Source organism: Microcaecilia unicolor, chromosome 10 (genome assembly GCF_901765095.1).
Source record: "Microcaecilia unicolor chromosome 10, aMicUni1.1, whole genome shotgun sequence".
NCBI classification, from domain to species: Eukaryota; Metazoa; Chordata; class Amphibia; order Gymnophiona; family Siphonopidae; genus Microcaecilia; species Microcaecilia unicolor.
This window is the reverse complement of record NC_044040.1, coordinates 180,723,370-180,745,374: the sequence shown is the minus strand read 5'-3', so window position 1 is coordinate 180,745,374 and position 22,005 is coordinate 180,723,370. Positions and strand designations below refer to the sequence as shown.

General features: G+C 44.1%; 1 protein-coding gene across 1 annotated transcript; it reads left to right on the top strand.

Moving 5' to 3' along the window:
* Positions 1 to 12,880: 12,880 nt before the first annotated feature.
* On the top strand, positions 12,881 to 21,968 carry SERP1 (stress associated endoplasmic reticulum protein 1). Its single transcript, XM_030217008.1, has 3 exons — positions 12,881 to 13,211; positions 13,522 to 13,597; positions 21,252 to 21,968. The coding sequence occupies exons 1-3, from the start codon at positions 13,128 to 13,130 to the stop codon at positions 21,290 to 21,292; spliced, it is 201 nt and encodes a 66-aa protein (XP_030072868.1). The 5' UTR covers positions 12,881 to 13,127; the 3' UTR covers positions 21,293 to 21,968.
* The last annotated feature ends 37 nt before the right edge of the window (positions 21,969 to 22,005 follow it).

Below are 22,005 nucleotides of genomic sequence, written 5' to 3'. Positions count from 1 at the left end.
TTTTACAGGCACGCTGAAAAATGAATTGGCACACGCCCAAAACCCACGCCTGCATTACCGTAAGCCATTTTTCAGCGCAACTTAGTAAAAGGACCCCTAAATGAGGTAAACTTGGAAATGGCAAATTGAAACCTATTAATAGCACTACCATGAAACAGTATAAAAGTATACATGTTTAACAGCACTGAAATTAAAATAACAGATATAATACAATGTCAGCATAATACTAATGATTTACATTGGATTAATGTGTCTATCATATCTCCCCTGTGCCTCCAGGATATACATATTCAGATCTTCTCATATATCTTCTGGTACAAACCCCATACCGTTTTGGTTGTTTTCCTGTGAACCAAAGTCTTTTACACCTTTGGCAAGCTATGGCCTCTAAAACTGAACACAGTACTTCAAATGCAGTCTCATCAATGACTTGTACAGGATCATTATCACATCCTTCTGGATATGCCCCTCTCTATGCAGCCAAGCATCCTTCTGGCTTTGGCCACTGTCTTGTCACATTGTGTTGCTTCTTTGAGATCTTCAGACAGTATCACCCCAAGGTCTCTTTCCTGGTCAATGTTCATCAGCCTCTCACCTCCTATCTCATACACCTCCTTTGGATTTGTGCACCCCAAATACATCACCCTACATGTCTTCAAATGAAAGCAAAACTGCCAAGCATTAACCCAAGCTTCTAAATTTTGTAGATAATTTCTCATGCATTCCACTCCCTCCAGGGTGTTCACTCTGATGCCAAAGTTTCTTGTCTTTTGCAAAAAGGCATACAGGTACTTCTAACTGTTTGGCAATATTGCTCACAAATATATTGATTAGAATCAGCCCCAGGATGGATCCCAGCAGTTACAAACCTAAATAGGATGATGTTCAGACTGATAGACCATTTCAGTCTTTATCTGTCATTGCTTAATACATTATCACTAAGTTACAGTACAGTGAAGTACAATGGTTTAAGCATCCCTAGTCTAAAAGTTTGTAGTCAACTGTACAGTAACATAGTAGTTTGTTATGATGAATCTCTAAACAAGCAGAACATCTTTCTGCAATTTTAATGCATAATTACTATGTATTTGCTGATTTGAACAGTTTCCAAATAATAACAAAGTGGATATTCTTCCAACTGATTCATTACACATTTTTTTAAAGTTGTTAACAAGATCCAACCAGTTTAGTGACTAAATAGGACTCCAGTTAGTAAGATGAATACAATTTCACTGTTCAACAAATCTTATCACCCCATTCCCAGGTCCTCTCCTCTGGATTCTTAATTTCTTGGGGCATAGAATGTATACAACTTGTTCTGCGTCAGTTAATGCATTTAGGGATAAGATATTTGGATTACTGAAACCTAGTACATTTAGGTATCCTGACAAAATCTAATGCTAGGTGCAGTTGAGATGCAAACAGATGGAACAGAACAACCTCGTTATTCAAAGAAACATATTGGTTCCCTATCCACTTTCAAATAAGAATCAGACTTCTAACTACTGTTCATAAGGCCATTTGAGGAATAGGCCAAAGAACATATGTATTTGCTCTCGCTTCACCACCATGCTTTCTATGGTCAAGAGCATAAAATTGTGATGTATTCCATCAATTAAACAGTGCAGGTTATCACCTACCAAAAATAGTACTTTGACACTCATAGCTCAATTAATATGGAATACATTTCCAAATATGATTAAATTGGAACCATAGGGGCTCATTTTCAAAATAAAAAAATGTCCAAACAATGTCATAAGGTGGAAGAAGGACGTTTTTCTCTCAAAAAGTCCAAGTTGCAATTTTCAACACCCTGATTTTAGATGTTTTGCTTCACAGTTCATCCAGATTTCAAGGGGCATGGGGTCATGTTTTGGGCTGGACATGGGTGGCCCCAAAAGATAGACATTTTTCTGCAAAAATGGAACAAAATGAAAATGTCTAGGGCCAAAATGAAGACATTTTTGGCTAGACCTGCTTCAATCACGACTAAGGGGCCCTTTTACTAAGGCTTGCTGAAATATGGCCTGCGGTAGTGTAGATGCATGTTTTGGGCGCACGCAGAATCATTTTCAGTGCACCTGTAAAAAATGCCTTTTTACATTTTTGCCAAAAATGGACATGCAGCATAATGAAAATTACCGCGTATCCATTTTGGGTCTGAGACCTTACCACCAGCCATTGAATTAATGGTAAGGTCTCACATGGTAACCGGGCGGTAATGGTCTACGTATGTAAAATACGATTACTGCCCGCGGCCCAGAAAATAAAAATATTTTCTGGTGTGCGTAGCGGACACGTGTCAAAAATGAAATTACCGCAAGGGCCACGCAGTAGCTCAAAATTGATGTGTGTTGGGCACACGTAGGCACCTACGTGGCTTAGTAAAAGGGCCCCTAAGTGACCAAAAGATGCCGTAAATGACCACTGGAGGGATTAAGGCATAAACCTCCCCTTACTCCCCCAATGATCACTGACCCCTTCTCATCCCCCTAAGATGCGACAGTACATACCAGGCTCTATGACAGCTTCACATATGATGGCCATTCCTATTAGGTCAGTGCAATAGACTGTAGAGAAGGTGACCCAGGTCTCTATCTCACTCTAACTGGTACACTTCTGGTGGAATGTGTGAGCCCTCCAAAATACCAACTGTACATACATACCTAAATACCTACTGCATCTATATATAGGTGACACCTGCAAGGTTGAGAGCTATTGTAGTGGTGTACAGTGAGGTACAGTAGGTATTTTTCTGCTCCTGGAGGGCTCACCATACAATATAAGTGGATTATGGTGAGATGTGTACCAGGGACCTTTTATGTGAAGTCCACTGCAGTGCTCCCTAGGCTGCCCCACTATTCTGCTGGGATGTCTGTGGTAAAATTATGTATCATACCTGATAATTTTCTTTCCATTAATCATAGCTGATCAATCCATAGACTGGTGGGTTGTGTCCATCTACCAGCAGGTGGAGATAGAGAGCAAACTTTTGCCTCCCTATATGTGGTCATGTGCTGCCGGAAACTCCTCAGTATGTCGATATCAAAGCTCCATCCGCAGGACTCAGCACTTAGAGAATTACACCCACAAAGGGACACTCTGCCCAGCTCACCACCGCCGAAACGGGGGAGGGGAATTAACCCAGCTCATCCCCACACAAGTGGGGGAGGGGAATCCGTCCAGCTCATCCCCGCGGAGCGGGGGAGGGACACCACCCCGCCGATGCGGGGGGATCTGGCTTATCCTGCAACCGCGGGAGGAGCTGACTGACCCTAACACCGCCGAAGCGGGAGGGGTACAAAGCTGCCCTACAGCCGCACGAAGCGGGAGGGAGTGCCGGCAGAATTTAAGTCTCAATCCAGCCCCGTAAAACGGAGGGGAGAGGAATGCAGCAGCTCACTGTAACACAAACTCGTCTCAACTTTTGAAGAATCCAAGTGAAAAAAACTTGAACACGAAGTCCTCCTGAAGTAACTGAAGACTAAACTTGAACCTAAAATTCAACCAGAATATAAACAGTACAGATATGTGGGAGGGGCTATGGATTGATCAGCTATGATTAATGGAAAGAAAATTATCAGGTATGATACATAATTTTACCTTCCATATCATCATGCTGATCAATCCATAGACTGGTGGGATGTACCGAAGCAGTACTCACCCAGGGCGGGACATTGAAATCCCTGACCTCAATACTGAAGCTCCAAACCGGGCCTCCGCCCGAGCAGCCACAGTCAAGCGGTAATGCTTGGAGAATGTATGGGCCGATGCCCAAGTTATTGCCGCCTTGCATATCTCTGCCAAGGAGACGGACCCGGCCTCTGCCATCGAGGCCGCCTGAGCTCTAGTGGAGTGAGCCTTCAGCTGGATAGGCGGCACCTTCCCCGCGGCCACATAAGCCGCTGCAATGGCTTCCTTGACCCTTCTTGCCACTGTAGGCTTAGCAGCCTGCAGACCCTTACGAGGACCTGCAAACAGGACAAACAGATGATCCGATTTCCGGAAATCATTGGTCACTTCCAAGTATCTGATGATAACTCGTCTCACATCCAGATATTTGAGAGCAGAGAATTCCTCTGGGTAGTCCTCCCTACGAAAGGAAGGGAGACAGAGCTGCTGATTCACATGGAAGCGAGAAACAATCTTGGGCAGGAAGGAAGGCACTGTGCAAATAGTCACTCCTGCCTCAGTGAACTGCAGAAAAGGCTCTCGACATGAGTGCCTGGAGCTCGGAAACTCTTCTGGCTGAAGTGATAGCCACCAAAAAGACTGCTTTCAATGTCAGGTCTTTCAGAGATGCCCTCGACAAGGGTTCAAAAGGCGGCTTCTGCAAGGCTCTTAGTACCAGGTTGAGATTCCACGCAGGCACCACTGAGTGCAGAGGAGGGCGCAGGTGATTAACTCCCTTGAGAAAGCGCACCACACCTGGCTGCGAAGCCAGGGAAGCACCCTTCAGGCGGCCCCTGAAGCAAGCCAGAGCCGCTACCTGGACTTTAAGGGAACTGAGCGACAGGCCTTTCTCCAGACCTTCTTGCAGGAACGCCAACACTGAAGAAATTGGAGCAGTGAAGGGAGAAAGTGAGCCCGCTTCACACCACGCTGCAAAGGTACGCCAAACCCTGGCGTAAGCCGTAGAAGTAGAGCGCTGCCTCGCTCTCAGCATAGTGGCGATGACCTTGTCTGAGAAGCCCTTCTTTCTCAGACGCTGCCGCTCAATAGCCAGGCCGTAAGACCAAAGGGGGAGGGATCCTCCATCACCACGGGACCCTGATGTAACAGGCCCTGCTCCACTGGCAGCCGCAGAGGATCGTCGACTGAGAGCCTGATCAAGTCCGCATACCAGGGACGTCTGGGCCAATCTGGACCCACCAGGATTATCCGGCCTGGATGCTTTGCCACCCGGTCTAGCACCCTGCCCAACATGGGCCAGGGCGGGAACACATAGAGAAGCTCTTGTGTCGGCCACTGTTGGAGAAGAGCATCTACTCCCAGGGATCGAGGGTCCCGTCCTCTGCTGAAAAAGCGCGGCACTTGGCAATTGGCCGATGACGCCATCAGATCTAGGCTCGGCTGGCCCCAGCGCTTCGTGATGTCCAAGAACGCCTGAGCAGATAGCTGCCACTCTCCGGGCTCCAAGGTATGGCGACTGAGAAAGTCCGCCTTGACATTCATGACTCCGGCAATGTGGGCCGCTGACAGCTGTTCCAGGTTCGCTTCCTCCCACTGGCATAGATTCATGGCCTCCTTGGCTAGAGGGGCGCTCTTGGTACCTCCCTGGCGGTTGACATAGGCCACAGCCGTGGCATTGTCCGACAGGACCCGTACTGGCTTCAACGCCAGTACCGGGATGAACTCCAAAAGCGCCAACCGAATGGCTCTGAGTTCCAGGAGGTTGATAGACCACTTTGCCTCTGCAGGAGACCAGAGCCCCTGCGCTGTCCTTCCCAAGCAGTGGGCTCCCCAGCCCGACAAAGAGGCGTCCGTCGTGACGACAATCCACTCCGGGGTCACCAGAGGCATTCCTGCAGACAACTTGTCTGTCTGCGTCCACCAGCTCAGCGCCTTGCGCACTGCTGGGTCCAAGGGAAGGCACACAGCATAATCCTCCGACATCGGAGTCCAGCGCTGCAGCAAAGAGTGTTGTAGTGGTCTCATATGAGCCCTGGCCCAGGGCACTACTTCCATCGTGGCCGTCATAGAGCCCAACAGCTGCACATAATCCCAAGCCCGAAGAGGAGAGGCTACTAGGAACTGGTCCACCTGAGCCTGAAGCTTGACAATCCGATTGTCTGGCAGGAACACTCTGCCCACTTGGGTGTCGAATCGAACTCCCAGATACTCCAGGGACTGAGTTGGGCGCAGCTGGCTTTTCTCCCAGTTGATGATCCACCCCAGGGAGCTCAAAAGAGCAACCACCCGGTTCACAGCTTTGCCGCACTCTGAATAAGAGGGGGCTCGGATCAACCAGTCGTCCAGATAAGGATGGACTTGTACTCCTTCCTTCCTCAGGAAGGCCGCGATGACCACCATTACTTTGGAGAAGGTCCGCGGAGCAGTAGCGAACCCGAACGGGAGGGCTCTGAACTGGAAGTGTCGGCCCAGGACTGCAAAACGCAGAAAGCGTTGATGAGGAGGCCAGATGGGAATATGCAAGTACGCTTCCTTGATGTCCAAGGATGCCAGGTACTCCCCTGCCTTCACTGCCACTATAACAGAGCGGAGAGTCTCCATGCGAAAGTGCCGAACTTTCAAGGCCCGATTGACCCCTTTGAGGTCGAGGATAGGCCGTACAGAACCTCCTTTCTTTGGTACCACAAAGTAAATGGAGTAACGCCCCTTGCCAAGCTGATTTTCTGGCACCGGAACGACCGCACCCAGGCGGATCAGGTTGTCCAAGGTCTGCTGCACTGCCACAGCTTTGACCGGAGACTTGCAGGGAGAGAGTACAAACCCGTCTCTTAAGGGTCGGCAGAACTCTAGCTTGTAGCCGTCTCTGATGACTTCCAGCACCCAAGCGTCTGAAGTTATTGTGGTCCACTCGCCCAGAAACGAGGACAGCCGTCCTCCAATCTGCACTGGGGCGTGGACCAAGGCCCCGTCATTGGGTACGAGACCCTGGGGGAGGACCGGAGGGAGCACCTCCGGGACGGCGGTCTCTGCGAAAGGAATGCTGCTTGGGGGAGAAGTTCCTCTTGAAGGAAGAGGGGGCAGAGGAGCCCGACCTGCCCGGGCGGTACCGACGGGCTTCCTGAAACCGTCCTCTGGAGGTACCGGGGCGAGTACTAGCCCGAGCCCTGACCTCTGGTAACTTCTTGCCCTTAGACGTGCCGAGATCGGTCACAATTTTGTCCAGCTCGACCCCAAAGAGCAGCTTGCCTTTAAAAGGCAATCTAGCCAGGCGGGATTTAGAGGCGTGGTCAGCAGACCAATGCTTCAGCCAAAGCCACCGCCGCGCAGAGATTGTCTGAGCCATGCCTTTAGCTGAGGCCCTCAAGACATCATACAGCAAGTCTGCCAAATAGGCTAAGCCCGATTCCAGGGCCGGCCAATCAGCCCTCAAGGAATGGTCCGAGGGGGAAGCCCGCTGCACCATAGTCAGGCACGCCCTGGCCACATAGGAGCCGCAAACTGAGGCCTGCAAACTTAAAGCAGCCGCCTCAAAGGACGACCTTAAGGCCGCCTCCAATCTTCTGTCTTGGGCGTCCTTTAGGGCCGTGCCACCTTCCACCGGCAATGCCGTTTTCTTAGTCACCGCAGTGATTAAAGAATCCACGGTAGGCCACAGATAGGCCTCACGTTCACTTTCAGGCAAAGGATAGAGGCGGGACATAGCCCTAGCCACTTTAAGGCTCGCTTCCGGGACATCCCATTGAGCCGAAATTAAGGTGTGCATGGCATCATGCACGTGGAAGGTTCTAGGCGGGCGCTTCGTCCCCAGCATAATGGCAGAGCCAACAGGGGCTGAGGGAGAGACGTCCTCCGGAGAGGAAATCTTCAAAATGCCCATGGCCTGCACTAACAGGTTGGGCAAATCCTCTGAGCTAAAGAGCCGCGCTGCAGAGGGGTCATCCGCTCCATCCGAGCGGGGATCCGTCTCCTCCAAGGAATCCGCAAAGGACCGTTGGGAGAACTCAGATACGCTGCCCTCATCTACATCGGAGGAGACAAAGTCCTCCAAGGCCTGGGAATCAACCCGAGGGCGTTTACCTCCGGGGGCCTCAACCTCTTTACCAGACGAGGGAGCAGGGGCAGCGTTTTGCATAAGGAAGGCCTGATGCAGCAGCAAAACAAACTCGGGGGAGAAACCCCCCCAGACTGTGCACTTCCGCAGCCTGGGCTACAGCCCTAGACGCACCCTCAACCGGCACTCACAAGAGCGGGGGAGAGACATGCTGCGCATCCAAGATGGCGTCCGGCGCGACACTCCGCGAAGGAGCCGCGCGGGAAGAACGGCGCTTAACTTTAGCCGCTTTTGTGCCGTCGCCCAAATTAAGGGCGTTCATGGCATTAATGTCTCCCACCTCAAGGGCGGCCCAAGAAGAAGCCGTCCGAGCCGCGTGGCCGGCCAAGATGGCGGAGGCGAGCAGCGGGGGATGTGCGTTTATGGCGGGAAAAACCGCCACACCGGAGGAAGGACCGGGACACTCATCGGTCACGAAACTGTCACCCAACAAGGGCGAATCAGACTTTAAGACCCCCGCATCTCCTCTAGAAGCGCCCAAGCGATCCGGGGAGTGACTCTTTGCGCCCTCACCCTCCGACGCCATAGGCCACGTGGAGATCAATCGGGGAACCCCCTGCCCGCTATAAAAAGGTAAAAATTACCTTCTTTCCGCTCCGAGCTGTAACGACCTGGTGTCCCAGTGAGTAGCTGCAATAAACGTTTAAATAAACGTCGAAATAAACTCCTTTAAGGACGTTCAAAATTTTTTTTTTTTTTTTTTTAACGGAGCCAGCGGGAGGGGGGAGAAAAGGAGGGACCTGGCGCCACCAGGTTTGCACTTGCTCAAGAAGAGCCCTCAACCCCAGGCACTCAACAAAACCTAAAAATTAGGCTTGGAGGCCTAGCCAGAGCTGCTGCTGTGTGTGACCACCACCTGCTGAGATAGAGAACATACTGAGGAGTTTCCGGCAGCACATGACCACATATAGGGAGGCAAAAGTTTGCTCTCTATCTCCACCTGCTGGTAGATGGACACAACCCACCAGTCTATGGATTGATCAGCATGATGATAAGGAAGTGGCCAATCTACTGATGGTCCCCAGACATCTCAATGGCTGGTTTTTGGGTGATTTTCTCTTGGACGTTCTATTTTACAAAATGGTCCCAAAAGAAAAACGCACTAGGAAAAAAGACAATTTTTTAACCAAAAAGATGGCCACTTTGGAACCTGAAAAACATCAATGCTCACCACTCAATTTTTGGACACAGACATTTTATTGAAAATGCCCCTCATAATAATATCTTTAGAAAATAATCCAAGATATGGTTGTTTTCACAATGGTAGGATTAATTTATTCTTAGGAGGGAGAGTATCATTGAAAGATGGACTGGTGATCACCTCTTTAGATCAGGAAAGGTGTATATATTTGAAGCTAAAATATTTATTTGATTTGATTCTTGTATTCTCACGGTGACAGTAAGATTAAATGTATGTATTACGCAAATTATTTTAAAACGCAGCATATTTCCTTTTTATTTTAATTTGCCTTGAACCTTTTCAGATAGAAGCAGACTATAAATGCTGATTTGAATTTAATTAACTTTACACAAAGTAAGGGTAGACCAGTAGGGCTGGGAGGACAGATTGAGTGCTTCCTGTCTCCTCTACTGCTGTCCCTACAAGGTGCGTCAGGAAGCATAAGAGGGGGAGGAAGGGCAGCTGTCACAAAGGCTGGAAGCTATAGTTACTGTGTTCTCATGCTTCCAGTCTGTCATCACTGCTTCTGATCTGAGGGCCAGGGAAACAGGGTAGGGGACAGAGGAAGGTCAGCTTTTCAAATGTGGTGGTATTTGATAATGGCTTTTATCAAAGGGAATGTCTTGTATACCTGGGATGTATCTGTGACAACCCTATATGCAAAATGTGTACAAGGGGGTAGAATAATCAAAGCCTTAGTACCTGACCTTACTGAGGACAAAAACAACAAGCACAATAATGCAATGTGGCAGTTTCCCAAGGCACTCCTGGAGTATACACTAGCCAGTCTGGTTTTCAGGATATCCATAATGAATATGCAAGAGTAAGATCTGCATGCAATTGAGAAACTGCATGTACATTTATCTCACAGATATTCATTGTGGATATCCTGAAAACCAGGGGGTACTCCAGGACCTGCTTGAGAAACATTGTTTTGTATGACATGAACAATATATTCCATCCAAAGGGTTTGCAGTCTATGCAGAGTATATGCTGACAGATAAGTGACATCATTGTACTTCTGGTGTATTTCACAACAATGTAAATTAGCTCCTTCCCTCCTCCACAAGAAGGGAAAGAGCAGAGACACCCCACCCATCCATGGAGGCTGAAGAGAGAGTGTATTCATTCTGCCCTGTCACCCAGTCAGAGAAGGGCCAGTTGATTCCAGCCTGAAGAGGAAACCTGCACCTTACTAAGTAGGAAGCAGTGGAGAGTTGCTGGAGAAGGCAGTTTTCCGGGTAGGACGAATTAGCAACTCTCATGGGAGCTCAAGGACCACCAGAGATTGGGGACTGAGAATGGAGGATAAGGATCGTGAGGACAGAGAAAAGGAGAAGGGTGGAGAACTGTGTTCCAAGCTGTTCCCCGAGATCTCATATACCTGTTTTCTAGTTTGATAAAAAAACAATAGTTAAATGTCCAAATGCAAGTCAATAAAGGGCTTAGCACAAGCATTCTCAGTCTTATTACTACAAGCATTAGGTGAGTGAATGACTGATTCACATTAGATTTGTATGGTGGGGCGTATTAGGTAATTGATTAATGAGGTAATGTGTCTTTGCTCACAAGTTTCAGAATTGTGATCATTCAACTCCTTCGTATGAATGGATTAATTGTGATATTTAGAAATGTGATGAGAACCATCCAAGTTTCTAACAAATAAATGTTATAAATAAAGTGGAACTCTCAGTACCTGCCACCTACCCTCATCCAATGAGCAGTGGCAGTTTGGGCTTATCGGAGCCTCATGAGCCCAACTATGAATGAAACGCCCTATGAGTTATCACGCCCAATCTACAGTCATCACAGAGTCTCCACAATGTAAGTGCATCAAAGTGCCTCAAATTCAGAATCAAACTAAATGTGCAAAAATGTGCAAATACAGTAGGATAGTTCTCTATCTCATGAGTGCCTATAAAGAGGCAATAATTGCTTAAAAATCACAGTCTAGTCTCACTGCTGCAGAGTTCCAAATAAAATTTTTTCTTCGGAGCAAAGTACTCCTTAAATAGTTGAAAAGTCTCTGTTCAAGTCTGCAGTCTTCAAAAAATTCAAAAACTGGTATTTATCTCAATAGACTGTCACCTATGCAAAGCCAAAGCTTGAATCAATGAAAACAGGGTCCGACAGAGCCTCGGGAACCCCAGCTTCATTATGAGCAGAATAGACAGGTTTCAAAATGGTGATAATTCCTGAGGGCCTCCATCCTGTTATATACTGCAGAGTGTGGACACAAGAACCTGAAATGATGTCACTAGAATCAAAAAAGCAAAAGCTTAATAAGAATGTTAATCAGAGGTCTATAAAATAATGAGTGGAGTTGAACGGGTAGATGTGAAGCGTCTGTTTACACTTTCCAAAAATACTAGGACTAGGGGGCATGCGATGAAGCTACAATGTAGTAAATTTAAAACGAATCAGAGAAAATGTTTCTTCACTCAACGTGTAATTAAACTCTGGAATTCGTTGCCAGAGAATGTGGTAAAGGCGGTTAGCTTAGCGGAGTTTTAAAAAGGTTTGGACGTCTTCCTAAAGGAAAAGTCCATAGACCATTATTAAATGGACTTGGGGAAAATCCACTATTTCTGGGATAAGAAATATAAAATGCTTTGTACTTTTTTGGGCTGTTGCCAGGTACTTGTGACCTGAATTGGCCACTGTTGGAAACAGGATGTTGGGCTTGATGGACCTTTGGTCTGTCCCCACTATGGCATTACTTATGTACTTATGGAGGCTTTGTACTACCGTCGGCAGAGGTATTAATTGCTGAAGAAATTATTTACTGTTTTTGACAATTGTGAAGCAAATGTAGAGCCAAACATTTAAACGGGATTTAAAGTTTTGGAAGTACAGACACAATGCCAAGGCAATATATTTCACTGCACATAAAAAAATGCTAAAAAATAAAAAAGTAGTAAAGTCCATGTGGAAATCCTAATACAAATCTGAGAGATCCAGTAAAATTAATATTTCATTAAAAACCTGACATGTTTTGGCACTGTTGCATCAAGGGTTCGTATATCACTTTCATAAATCTGGACCACAGATCCAATTAGACAGAAACACACTGGGAGAAAATAAACAGCAAACAAAAAAAGAATGGGATGGGGAACAGAAAGAAAAAAATACTTATGTGGGTGTACAAATATATATCTAACGTAAAATATGTAGTACCTAATATAACTTTTTTACTTTCAAAACCAATAGGTCTCCTCAGTTATCACGCACTATCCGCCGTTTACCTTTTGCCATCAATCGAACCACAAGCAAGCTATCCTCCGAGGTACCACACTGCACAAAAAGCTAAAAATAAAAATGAAACATAAACAACAAAAACTAAGAAAAAAAAAAAGAAAACACTGAAAAAAATATTTACCACCCAGGGTAAGGGCTATATCAATGTATTTACTTATGTATTTTTACTATATAATGTTTGAAGTATTCAAACTAAACACTTAGGGGCCGGTTTTCATTTTCCTGGATTCTTCTGATTTGTATTATTAAACTGTCCACATGGACATTTTTATGTGCAATAGAATACACATCTTGGCAACCGCTACTGTATTCGCCACCGCTCTGGTGTTTGCACTGCGGTGAGATTTGCTTCTGCTGTTGCCATATCGACATTTGGAAATGTTTTCTCCTCTCTAGAAGGCAGCTGAATAAAAAAAAAAAAAGCCGTTTTTGGCAAATTTTACACAGCGAGCGTTGGATCATTTCAACCGATCTCTCCATCAATCAGCGAACACCGTTGCGTAACTTGCGTTACGAGTCGACGACGTTCCCATAATTTCTACTGCGTCTGCGTCAATAAATACCGGCCAAACAAACTGTGCGTGGCACTGCTCCGTGCGGAGCAGGAGGATGACGTCAGAGAGGCATCTGCCGTGCCGAGCTCGTGCCCGAAGCCACTGCAAGGAGGTTTAATAGCTCGGCCCGAAGCTAAGGTGCGGGTGCGGCGTGTCGTGTGACGTTTTTCCGGAGCGGGCGGAGCTCGCGGAGTGCTTACGCTGGCAGCTGGCTAGCGCTGACTTCTGTTTACTGTGCCACGACCAGCGGCTGGGAGGGAGCCGTGAGGGATCGACTCGCAGCCCTTCCAATAAAGACAGCGGCGCGTATAGTACTCTCGACCTGACACACCGGTTGGATCCCGCTCCTCCCTCACAGGTCCTAGTTTAGCCCTGCACAGACCGGCGGAAAATGGTGGCGAAGCAGAGAATCCGAATGGCCAATGAGAAGCACAGCAAGAACATCACACAGCGGGGCAACGTGGCCAAGACCTCGGTGAGAGCCCGGACAAGAGCTGGGGATGCGCTTGTTCGAATTACGGTTCCTCCAGCTTAGACTATCCCCTTCCAGTACCTGTCATTGGGGGGGTCTTTTACTAAAGCTTAGCTGGAGTTATCTGTAACAGGGCCTGTTTTATTCCTGTGAGCCCTGCTGCAGATAACTCCAGCTAAGATTCAGTAAAAAAAAAAATAAAAACCCCATCGTGAGGAGGAAGGGGAACCCGGTGTTTCTGCGCATAGGGGGGGAAACACTTGTGCGGCTCTGATGTGGATTAACTGATGAGTGTCTTGTGTTTTCCCCGCAGAGGAATGCGCAGGAGGAGAAGTCTTCGGTTGGTCCGTGGTTGCTGGCTCTCTTCATCTTCGTTGTGTGTGGATCCGGTGAGTGAGAGGGCTCCGGGTAAACAGGCGGTGGGGGATAAGGGGATCGGATCCACCAGTCTCAAATCTGATAGGAATCTCGTGGGAGCAGTTCAGTGTGACACCAGCTGTGAGAACCACAACTCCAGCTGCTAAGCTGAAGTGGATTTCCCACGGGACAGCAATCGGTGGTAGAGATTTTACCGTTCTGTTCACCGGTGCTTTCGGTGTGGGGTGAAAGAATGGGGGCACTGGATGATGGCAGCTCGACTACCTTGTTGTTTCCCTGTTTCTAATCTGACGTGTCCTTGCTGCACGATCCTCCCAGAGGTTGCAGGCTGTGACCCTCCGTGCATGGCCCTGGGTTGATACACTGTTGGGCTCATTTTCAAAGCACTTAGCCTCCCAAAGTTCCATAGAAACCTATGGAACTTAGCCTCCCAAAGTGCTTTGAAAATATGCCTCCGTGTCTCCCACGTCAGTTTTAGTCTTTAATGCAGCACCTGAGCTGGATTGTAAACGGTGGTTCATTCTCTTATGGCAGTTGTCCCAACTATATTGTATTGAGGATTGGAAAACTAATGTGTGTGTTGTTTTTCGAAGTAGGGACTGTGAAACAAAACCTGCAGTGAATTATTTCCTCCTCCATTGACAACTGGATTAAAATGATTATATAAATGGGTGATCAGGTTGCACTTTACAGCTTTATGGTTAAGGTAGTTTCTAGCAGGTTTATAGAAAGGATTAATTTATTGTGCTGTGGCAGCTGTTTTTATAGGAATGAAACTAATTGGTTACTACCTTTTGCTGGTGTGCTCTCCAGTCAAATATTCTGTTTTCTCTCACGGATACATTTGTCCTTATTTTTTTAAATATTAACAATCTTATATTGTAATGCAAGTAATATTTTTTAGTGTGAACCGCTTTAACACTGTCATAAGAAGCGGTATATAAAATCAATAAATCCAATCCTTTATTACATTCTTTTTGTGTTCCTAGAAATCTGTATTGTATTTTTTTTTGGCAACAATAAGTTTTAATTGTATATTTTCACTGGTCTATCAATAGATTGATTGCATGCAGGATCTCTATTCTTTTTTTTTTTTTTTTTTTCGTTCTGACTCACTTATGAGGTCATTTATAAGCATCTCCATGTGTAAATGACAATTTCAGAAAGCTGCTGTTTACACATGGAGCTGGCTGGGATGCAGAGAGTTTGGGAGTGATATGGGCATGCTGAATCAATTATACCCATATTTCTTATTAATACACATATATGCAAACAAATTCTACAATCTTAGAGGTGTGCACAGATTTTTACAAAGTGCTTGTTTAATCTAAAACCCCTTTTATTTTTTAATTTGAAGGTAGAAATAAATAGTGAGGCTGCAATTTATTTAATTTGTAGCACATAGGGGGGATGTTACCAACATGGGCTACTGTTAAGATGTGTTATCTTCCACTAACGGGTCCCATTTTATGCAATGAATCCTAGCTACTAATAAGTGTTGTTCAAAGTACTAGGTCAAAATATGTAAGTAAAAATAAACGCATATTTAAGTAAAAAAGTTCAGTGAAGAACACATAAAAAATGTATATAAGTGAAAATAAAAAAGTTATTGCCTAATATAATACTTTGAGTAAACAGTAAAAATACCAGAACTACTACTACTACTACTTAACATTTCTAGAGCGCTACTAGGGTTACGCAGCGCTGTACAATTTAACAAAGAGAGACAGTCCCTGCTCAAAGAGCTTACAATCTAATAGACAAGTGAACAACAAGGAACACAATTAACATTTTTACCCCAACAGCTTTATTGCTCTACTTTGCTTTTGATAACACTAACATTTTTGAAAATGACTATCACTCATGCAAATGCGCTTCTGAATCATTAATCTAACACAACAATTCAAGCGGATGCTAAAAACGCAGCTGTTTGTGAGAGCCTTTTTAACACATGAGGACCTATGTGTTTGACTTTTTTTTTTTCTTCGGTGTTCCTTTTTTGGTTACAGCCATTTTATTGATCGTGTTCTGTCTTCATATGTTCAGCTATTTGTTACCTTCTAAGACTATGTATGTAACTATTGTTACCCGCCCTGGATAAAAACGGGATATATAAATGTAATTAAATGAACTGGTGTTCAGCAACTGCACTAGTGGAAAGTGGATTGTTCAGGCTGATAAAAGTTCCTTTAAATAAGGCCAGGTTGCAGTATTACTGATATCTTTTGACAGGGTCTGAAGGTTTTAATCAAGGGAATCTCTGAAACACGACTTCCATATAGCAAAGAATACTTTTATCATTATTGTCATTTATCATATGGATTAGAAGTAGTGCTGTCTAATTCATCATTTGCATTTTTATCGTCATGATCATGCAGTCCAATTACAAAGAAGACTTTCACAAAGTTGGAATCATTGTTCTCATAATTTTTCATCTGATGGCAAACTCTGAATATCTTCGAGAACTGATACAAATGTGTGGGAACCCTTCAGTCTTAAGGCTAGACAAGCAGACTTCCTTTCCACAGACTCCATCAATCCAATGGACAGTCACCCCAATGTAAAATTTTCCATAGGATAACCAGCAGTCTGTTGTGATAGAGACATATGTCTGTTCGTAGGAGCCAGCGCTGTGGGTGCTTGAGCACCCCCAATATTGAACAAAGTCCTTGACTGTGTCCTGGGAAAGGTAGTTTCCATTTGGTGTACATACCCCAATAAGTTTGAAAAGTTGGCACCTCTGTGTCTTCAAGAATTGAAACCAGCTTCAGTCTCATCTGCTTTAAAGTGATCCAACTCATCACTGTTCTGTTTGGCTGGAAACCAGTAACCAGTTCAACAACCACAGGTGAAAATTCCTCTGTTCTTATAGGTTATATTTACTGAACAGCAACATTAAGATTAGATGATCCACTGTTTCTGTAACTAGGTTTGCAATAGCAAAACCTGTTCCCAGTTTTTGTGCTTCATTTGGTTTACTGAGGAATCATCATTTACGCCTTGCTTCCACTTTTACTTTTTAATTTTAACTGCGGGCATCAGCTTTAACTGAGTAAAAGTAGTAAAAATCGGCAAAATTATTACTTAAGTATAAGTAACAGATGTTACCCTGTACTTCTTTACAACTAAAACTGACAAAACGTTTACTTAAGTACAGTAACTAGTTACATATTTTTTAGTTATTTTGCAACACTGCTGATAACCAGGTTAACTGTAAAATAACCCATCTTAATGGTAGCCCACACTGATAACCTCCCCCCTAATGTGTGTAAGTTTGTAAAATAACCCCACTATTGGGTTGATACAGAAAGCTAGTGAGCCAAACTGCATTGTCACCGAGGCTTGTACACGCATGTTAATGGCCAAGCAATGCAGAGGGGGGTTGAGTATGTGTGTTAAATTTACATAAAAGACATGGCCGCACATTGCATTAAAATGTATGGTAATGAGATCATTAAGTAGAAAGAAGCAGTGGCTTTTTATGCATTGACAACATGAAGATTTTTTTTTTTTTTGCCAGGTTTGAGGCAGTGTAGAGGGATTAGGAGAATTTCATGCCAGTTTTTGAGATTTTAACTGCCCGTTTTTTCTTCCTCTGCAACCAGAAAGAAGGGCCTGTGACCGACCGGAGGTAACAGATCATGTGCATGTGTCTGAACAAACACAAAAGTGTTAGCACACATAAGTGCTTGTTCTTTTGTGCATAAATATCAGCCTTGTAAAAATTTTATGTACAAAAACTTTTTGCAAGGCTGATATGCGCAGATGAACAGGCGTCAATCTGTGCTGGCATGTTTGTTTTCAGACATGCGCACAAGAAGTTGTGCTTACTGCAAAACCTTTGTGTACAAGTGCCTGGTGGGCTTTCCCTAATTAGCTCCAAATAACATTTGTTATTTGCTTTCTGCATGGTACAGAATTAAGTTCACAGTAGAATCTTTGCACTCAGACATCCAAGCACAGCTCTGTGTTGTGGTTTTCATCACTTCTACTTATAAGTGCCAGAAGTTGCAGCAGTAATGCTGCTCTTTTTATGCACATTTAAATGTGCATTATGGCTCCTCCCACTGCACATACTGGCAAATACACATGCACTCCCACACGTACTTATACATATTTTACAAAAGGCTCTGTGTTTGGTATCACATCCTGACCTAGATGTCTCAATTGCAATCTCAGACATATCTAAAATGGGCCTTGATGGGTGATAGTTCCTCCTTCCACAGCATCTAGTTGTAGTCAATATAAATTACTTGGCAGTGTTTTTTTTTTTTTTTTTTTTTGGGGGGGGGGGGGAGGGTTCTCATGAGCCTTGGTAGATGGCTGTAAAGTGTACATACTGTTTGGACTCTTCTATTTCTGAGACTCTCAAGAGGTTTCAGACCTTGCAGCCAGCCCTATTGCTTTAACCTCATGTCATTATGCTTTTTTTTCCCCTTGTGTGTGTGCAGTCTGTAAAGCACTGCTTATATCTGCTAATGCTATACAAGTAATAATACTGTGAGGCATACGAAGCTACTAAAGTGTGGTCACACTTAGAAATATTTAGGGCCATTCCTATAACATTATCAAACATTGGACTAATCTGCATGTGTTTCTCGGTCTGTGTTTATGGTGGAAGAGCAGTAGGTGTGTTCCACCACATGTTGACAAGGAAGCATTTCCCTGTTGCACTTTTTCAAATTAAAAAAAACAACCCATAAACCAACTACAAATTGAAAATTAAGTAAGTTGAGTATAGGTGGTTTTTCTTGCAAGTGTCTACTGTTTAAGTCTAGGGGTGCATAGATTTGATTCATGCAAACAGTTTGCATCACTCTGTTTTCTCCCATACCTGCATTTAAAAATGGGGGATCTATTAAATTAGGTGTTCTAAGCTTAAAAAAGTTAAAGGGAAACGATTCCTCTGTCTCCATTTAAGCACTTGTGCCTCTAGTGCACCACAGTAATGTTCATATGTGGAAACTATGTAGGGGTCTTGGTCAGCTGGGTCATTTTGGTGGACTGAATACCCATATTATCTTTAGAGTAGAAATCTTATTTTCTTTTCTAATAGAAAACAAATCTAGAAGAAAAGTGCTCTACAGTATAGGAATAATTTTTCTTTGTGGTTAATGTATTCTCTATCAAAACAGCATTCAGAGCTCGATGTGCTGGCTGGTGTCCCCTGTATACTTGTATAAGGTTTCTCATGCGTATGATCCGTTTTTAAATGCTTATCAGCAATGACCATCAAGCTTTTAAGACTGGCTGTGCAGTCTTAGTCTATGAGAAGTACACAGAGCTCAGTGTTAGGTTACACTTAAGATGTCTACAATTTCCCTGTTACGTTTTATCTTATGCAACCATCTGTCATTCAGTTGCCAGACTGTTACTGAATGGGTTCAATAAAAAGTAATTCCACAACTTTTATACCTCTTACAATTGGCCTCTTCTTAAAAACTCTCACCCCAGGCTGTTATTTCTATAGATCAATCCACTCCTTTTCCCTGCAGTACTTGCCCATTCATGTCTTTAGAAGAAGGGACCCTGGCTTGCTGCAGATAAACTAAAGCCATGGAAAAATGGTTTTTAGTTTACTTTCCAAAACAAAACATGCCCATGGGGCTAAAATATCTTTGCTCCCAATCATTTTTGTGTTTAGTGCCTTGTCCTTACAACATTTTCCATACATTCAGGAGATACTTGGTATTTTGGAGGGTCCACTTTTAGGTGTGAATATATATGCAAATAGATGGGACAATGTGGGATACAAATGCAACAAATAAATAAAATATGTGCATCCCAAAACGGCAGCTCCTTTTGTCTGTATGATAGTTTTCATTCACTCTTCTAGCAGTTAGGTGGCTATTGCACACCCTCTGGTGGTTGAGAAGGAAAATAGCCTGTGATTTCTTTTTAAAGCTGCTCCTCTTTGGCCATTGGGGTGTTCAGCAATGCAGGCTTTCCTTCAAGGGCTGCGAGCATTGCCTCTTCAGCACCTCCAGCTTTCAAACCAGAGATCTGTGTTTTGTTTCTAAATAAACGCTTAGGGGTCCTTTTACTAAGGTGCACTGAAAAGTGGCCTGCGCTGGTGTAGATGCGTGTATTGGACGCGTGCAGGTTCATTTTTCAGTGCACCTGCAAAAAGAGGCCTCTTTTTTTTTTTTTTTTTTTTGGCTGAAAATGGATGCATGTCCATTTTGGGCCTGAGGCCTTACTGTCACCCATTGACTTAGAGGTAAGGTCTCGTGCGGTAATCGTCAGTACATGTACAATGCTGATTACTGCTTGGTTTATTTATTTTTATTTATTTATTACATTTGTATCCCACATTTTCCCGCAAAGTAGTAGGCTCAATGTGGCTTACAGGTTCCGGAGAGTACCAACTCCGGGAATATATACAGAATGGAAAATAGAGTAACAGTAGGTGCAAGGAAGCTGATAAGGTTTCGGAAAAGAGAATACAACTCTGGGACAAATATATAGTAGCATATAGAGAGAAGTAATCCCAATGAGGCTGATAAGTCTCCGGGGATGAGACTACAGCTTCTAGTGAGCAATACAGAGTAGGATAAGGGTAGAAGTACACTTAATTATAACTGGAATGGTAACATTCGTACAGTTTGAAGTAATAGGATTATGTGAACGGGTATTGTTCATTTTTTAGATCAAAAGATGTGATGCATTGTTCATGAATTAGTTTGGATCTGCTGGGTAGGCTTTCCGGAAGAGGTGAGTCTTGAGGTCTTTTTGAAATTTTAAATGGTTAGTGCCGCGTGCCGGAAAAGTTCCAGCGCGTCTATTGGACGCGTGCACAAAATGAAACTACTGCCTGGACCATGCGGTAGCTGGGCAGTAGTTCCAAATTTACATGCATTAGGTGCACATAGGTGCCTTTGTGGCTTAGTAAAAGAGCCCCTTAGCTTCTGGGCTACCTGCCAACTCTCTTTGCTAAATTCTGATTTATGAAACGTATATGTTCTTTGGTTCACATCATTTTGTAGTGGTATATACACACATTGGTTAACAAAGCTGACTGTTTAAAAGAAACATACTTTGAAAATAAATACACTTTGAAATGTTAAGCTTTCAGCATTTTTTTTTGTAAGGGAGGATAAAATATCCTACCTAAGCTTATTAATGATAAAACTGAAAATCGGGGATTGTGGGAGTAAATTCATATGGCTTGTGCATAGATGAGTATATGTGGGGCCCTTTTACTAAGCTGCATAGGTGCCTATGCACGCCCAGTGCACGTCAATTTTGAGCTACACCGTGGCCCTTGTGGTAATTTCATTTTTGACGCGTGTCTGCCACACTCACTGGAAAATATTTGTATTTTCTGGTACGTGGGGTGGTAATTGGCATTTTATGTGCATAGACCATTATCGTCTGGTTACTGCACGAGACCTTACCACTAGGTCAATGGCTGGCAGTAAGGTCTCAGACCCAAAATGGACACGTGGCAATTTTCATTTTGCCGCACGTCCATTTTCAGCAAAAATGTAAAAAAGGCATTTTTTTTACAGGTGTGCTGAAAAGTGATTCTGCATGCGCCCAAAACACGCGTCTACACCACCACAGGCCATTTTTCAGCGTACCTTTGTAAAAGGGCCCCTGTATTTCTTGTCTGTACAGTCAGAAATTCATGACCTGACATAAATTTTTATTTGTCTTTCACAGCTATTTTCCAAATTATTCAGAGTATCAGAATGGGCATGTGAACCTGCTGTCTCGGAAGAAGACAATTCCATTTCCCTGTGAAACAGAACTTGAACTTGAACTCTCTCATTCCTGAGTTTTGACATATGACCTGGTTAGCAACAAAATTCCGAATTACCTGCTTGTTCCAGAGCAACTTTCACTGTATCCTCCTTCATATAAGTCATTCCAGGTTTCTTCAGAAAAGTCATTCCAAGTTTTGTAGTCTGTGCCTCAGTGCCTTGAAAAGCACCATATGCAAAAAGCAATAAAGATTGATGGTCTGCAGGTGGGGAACACAGTGAAGTCAGTGTAAACTCATGTTTTATATATCAAAACTGTATTCAGTCTAGGTACCCTAAAGATGTTTGGTGTAGACAGCTGTGAATATTTCTTGGTGATTGTCCAATATGCAACATAAACCAGTTCATCATTTAAGTCTGACAAAACAAGAATTATTTCTGCATTTTGTGTATGTCTGCCTTAATGTTGCTCATCAAAGTGGAACAAATATCTTATTACAGCTAAAGGTGAATATAAATTAATTTTGTGTTGTCGGAAAGTTCTGGATGAATTTGTGGTCGCTTAAGCACTTTTAAAAATTTGTATTGTGGCAGGATCATCCACATGGGGCGGAGGGGAGGGTTTGGCAACAAAGCTCTTCCTACAAATAAAAGCATCAGACAATGGTGATTATAATTTGAACCCTTTGGCAATTGTGTACTGTTCTTATCAA

What these genes read in the sequence shown, in the direction of transcription:
- SERP1 (XM_030217008.1), top strand. Translation starts at nt 13,128, where the DNA reads ATGGTGGCGAAGCAGAGAATCCGAATGGCCAATGAGAAGCACAGCAAG. An exon ending in GCAACGTGGCCAAGACCTCG is followed by an intron (nt 13,212 to 13,521) that starts GTGAGAGCCCGG and finishes TTTTCCCCGCAG; the next exon opens with AGGAATGCGCAGGAGGAGAA. An exon ending in CTTCGTTGTGTGTGGATCCG is followed by an intron (nt 13,598 to 21,251) that starts GTGAGTGAGAGG and finishes TGTCTTTCACAG; the next exon opens with CTATTTTCCAAATTATTCAG.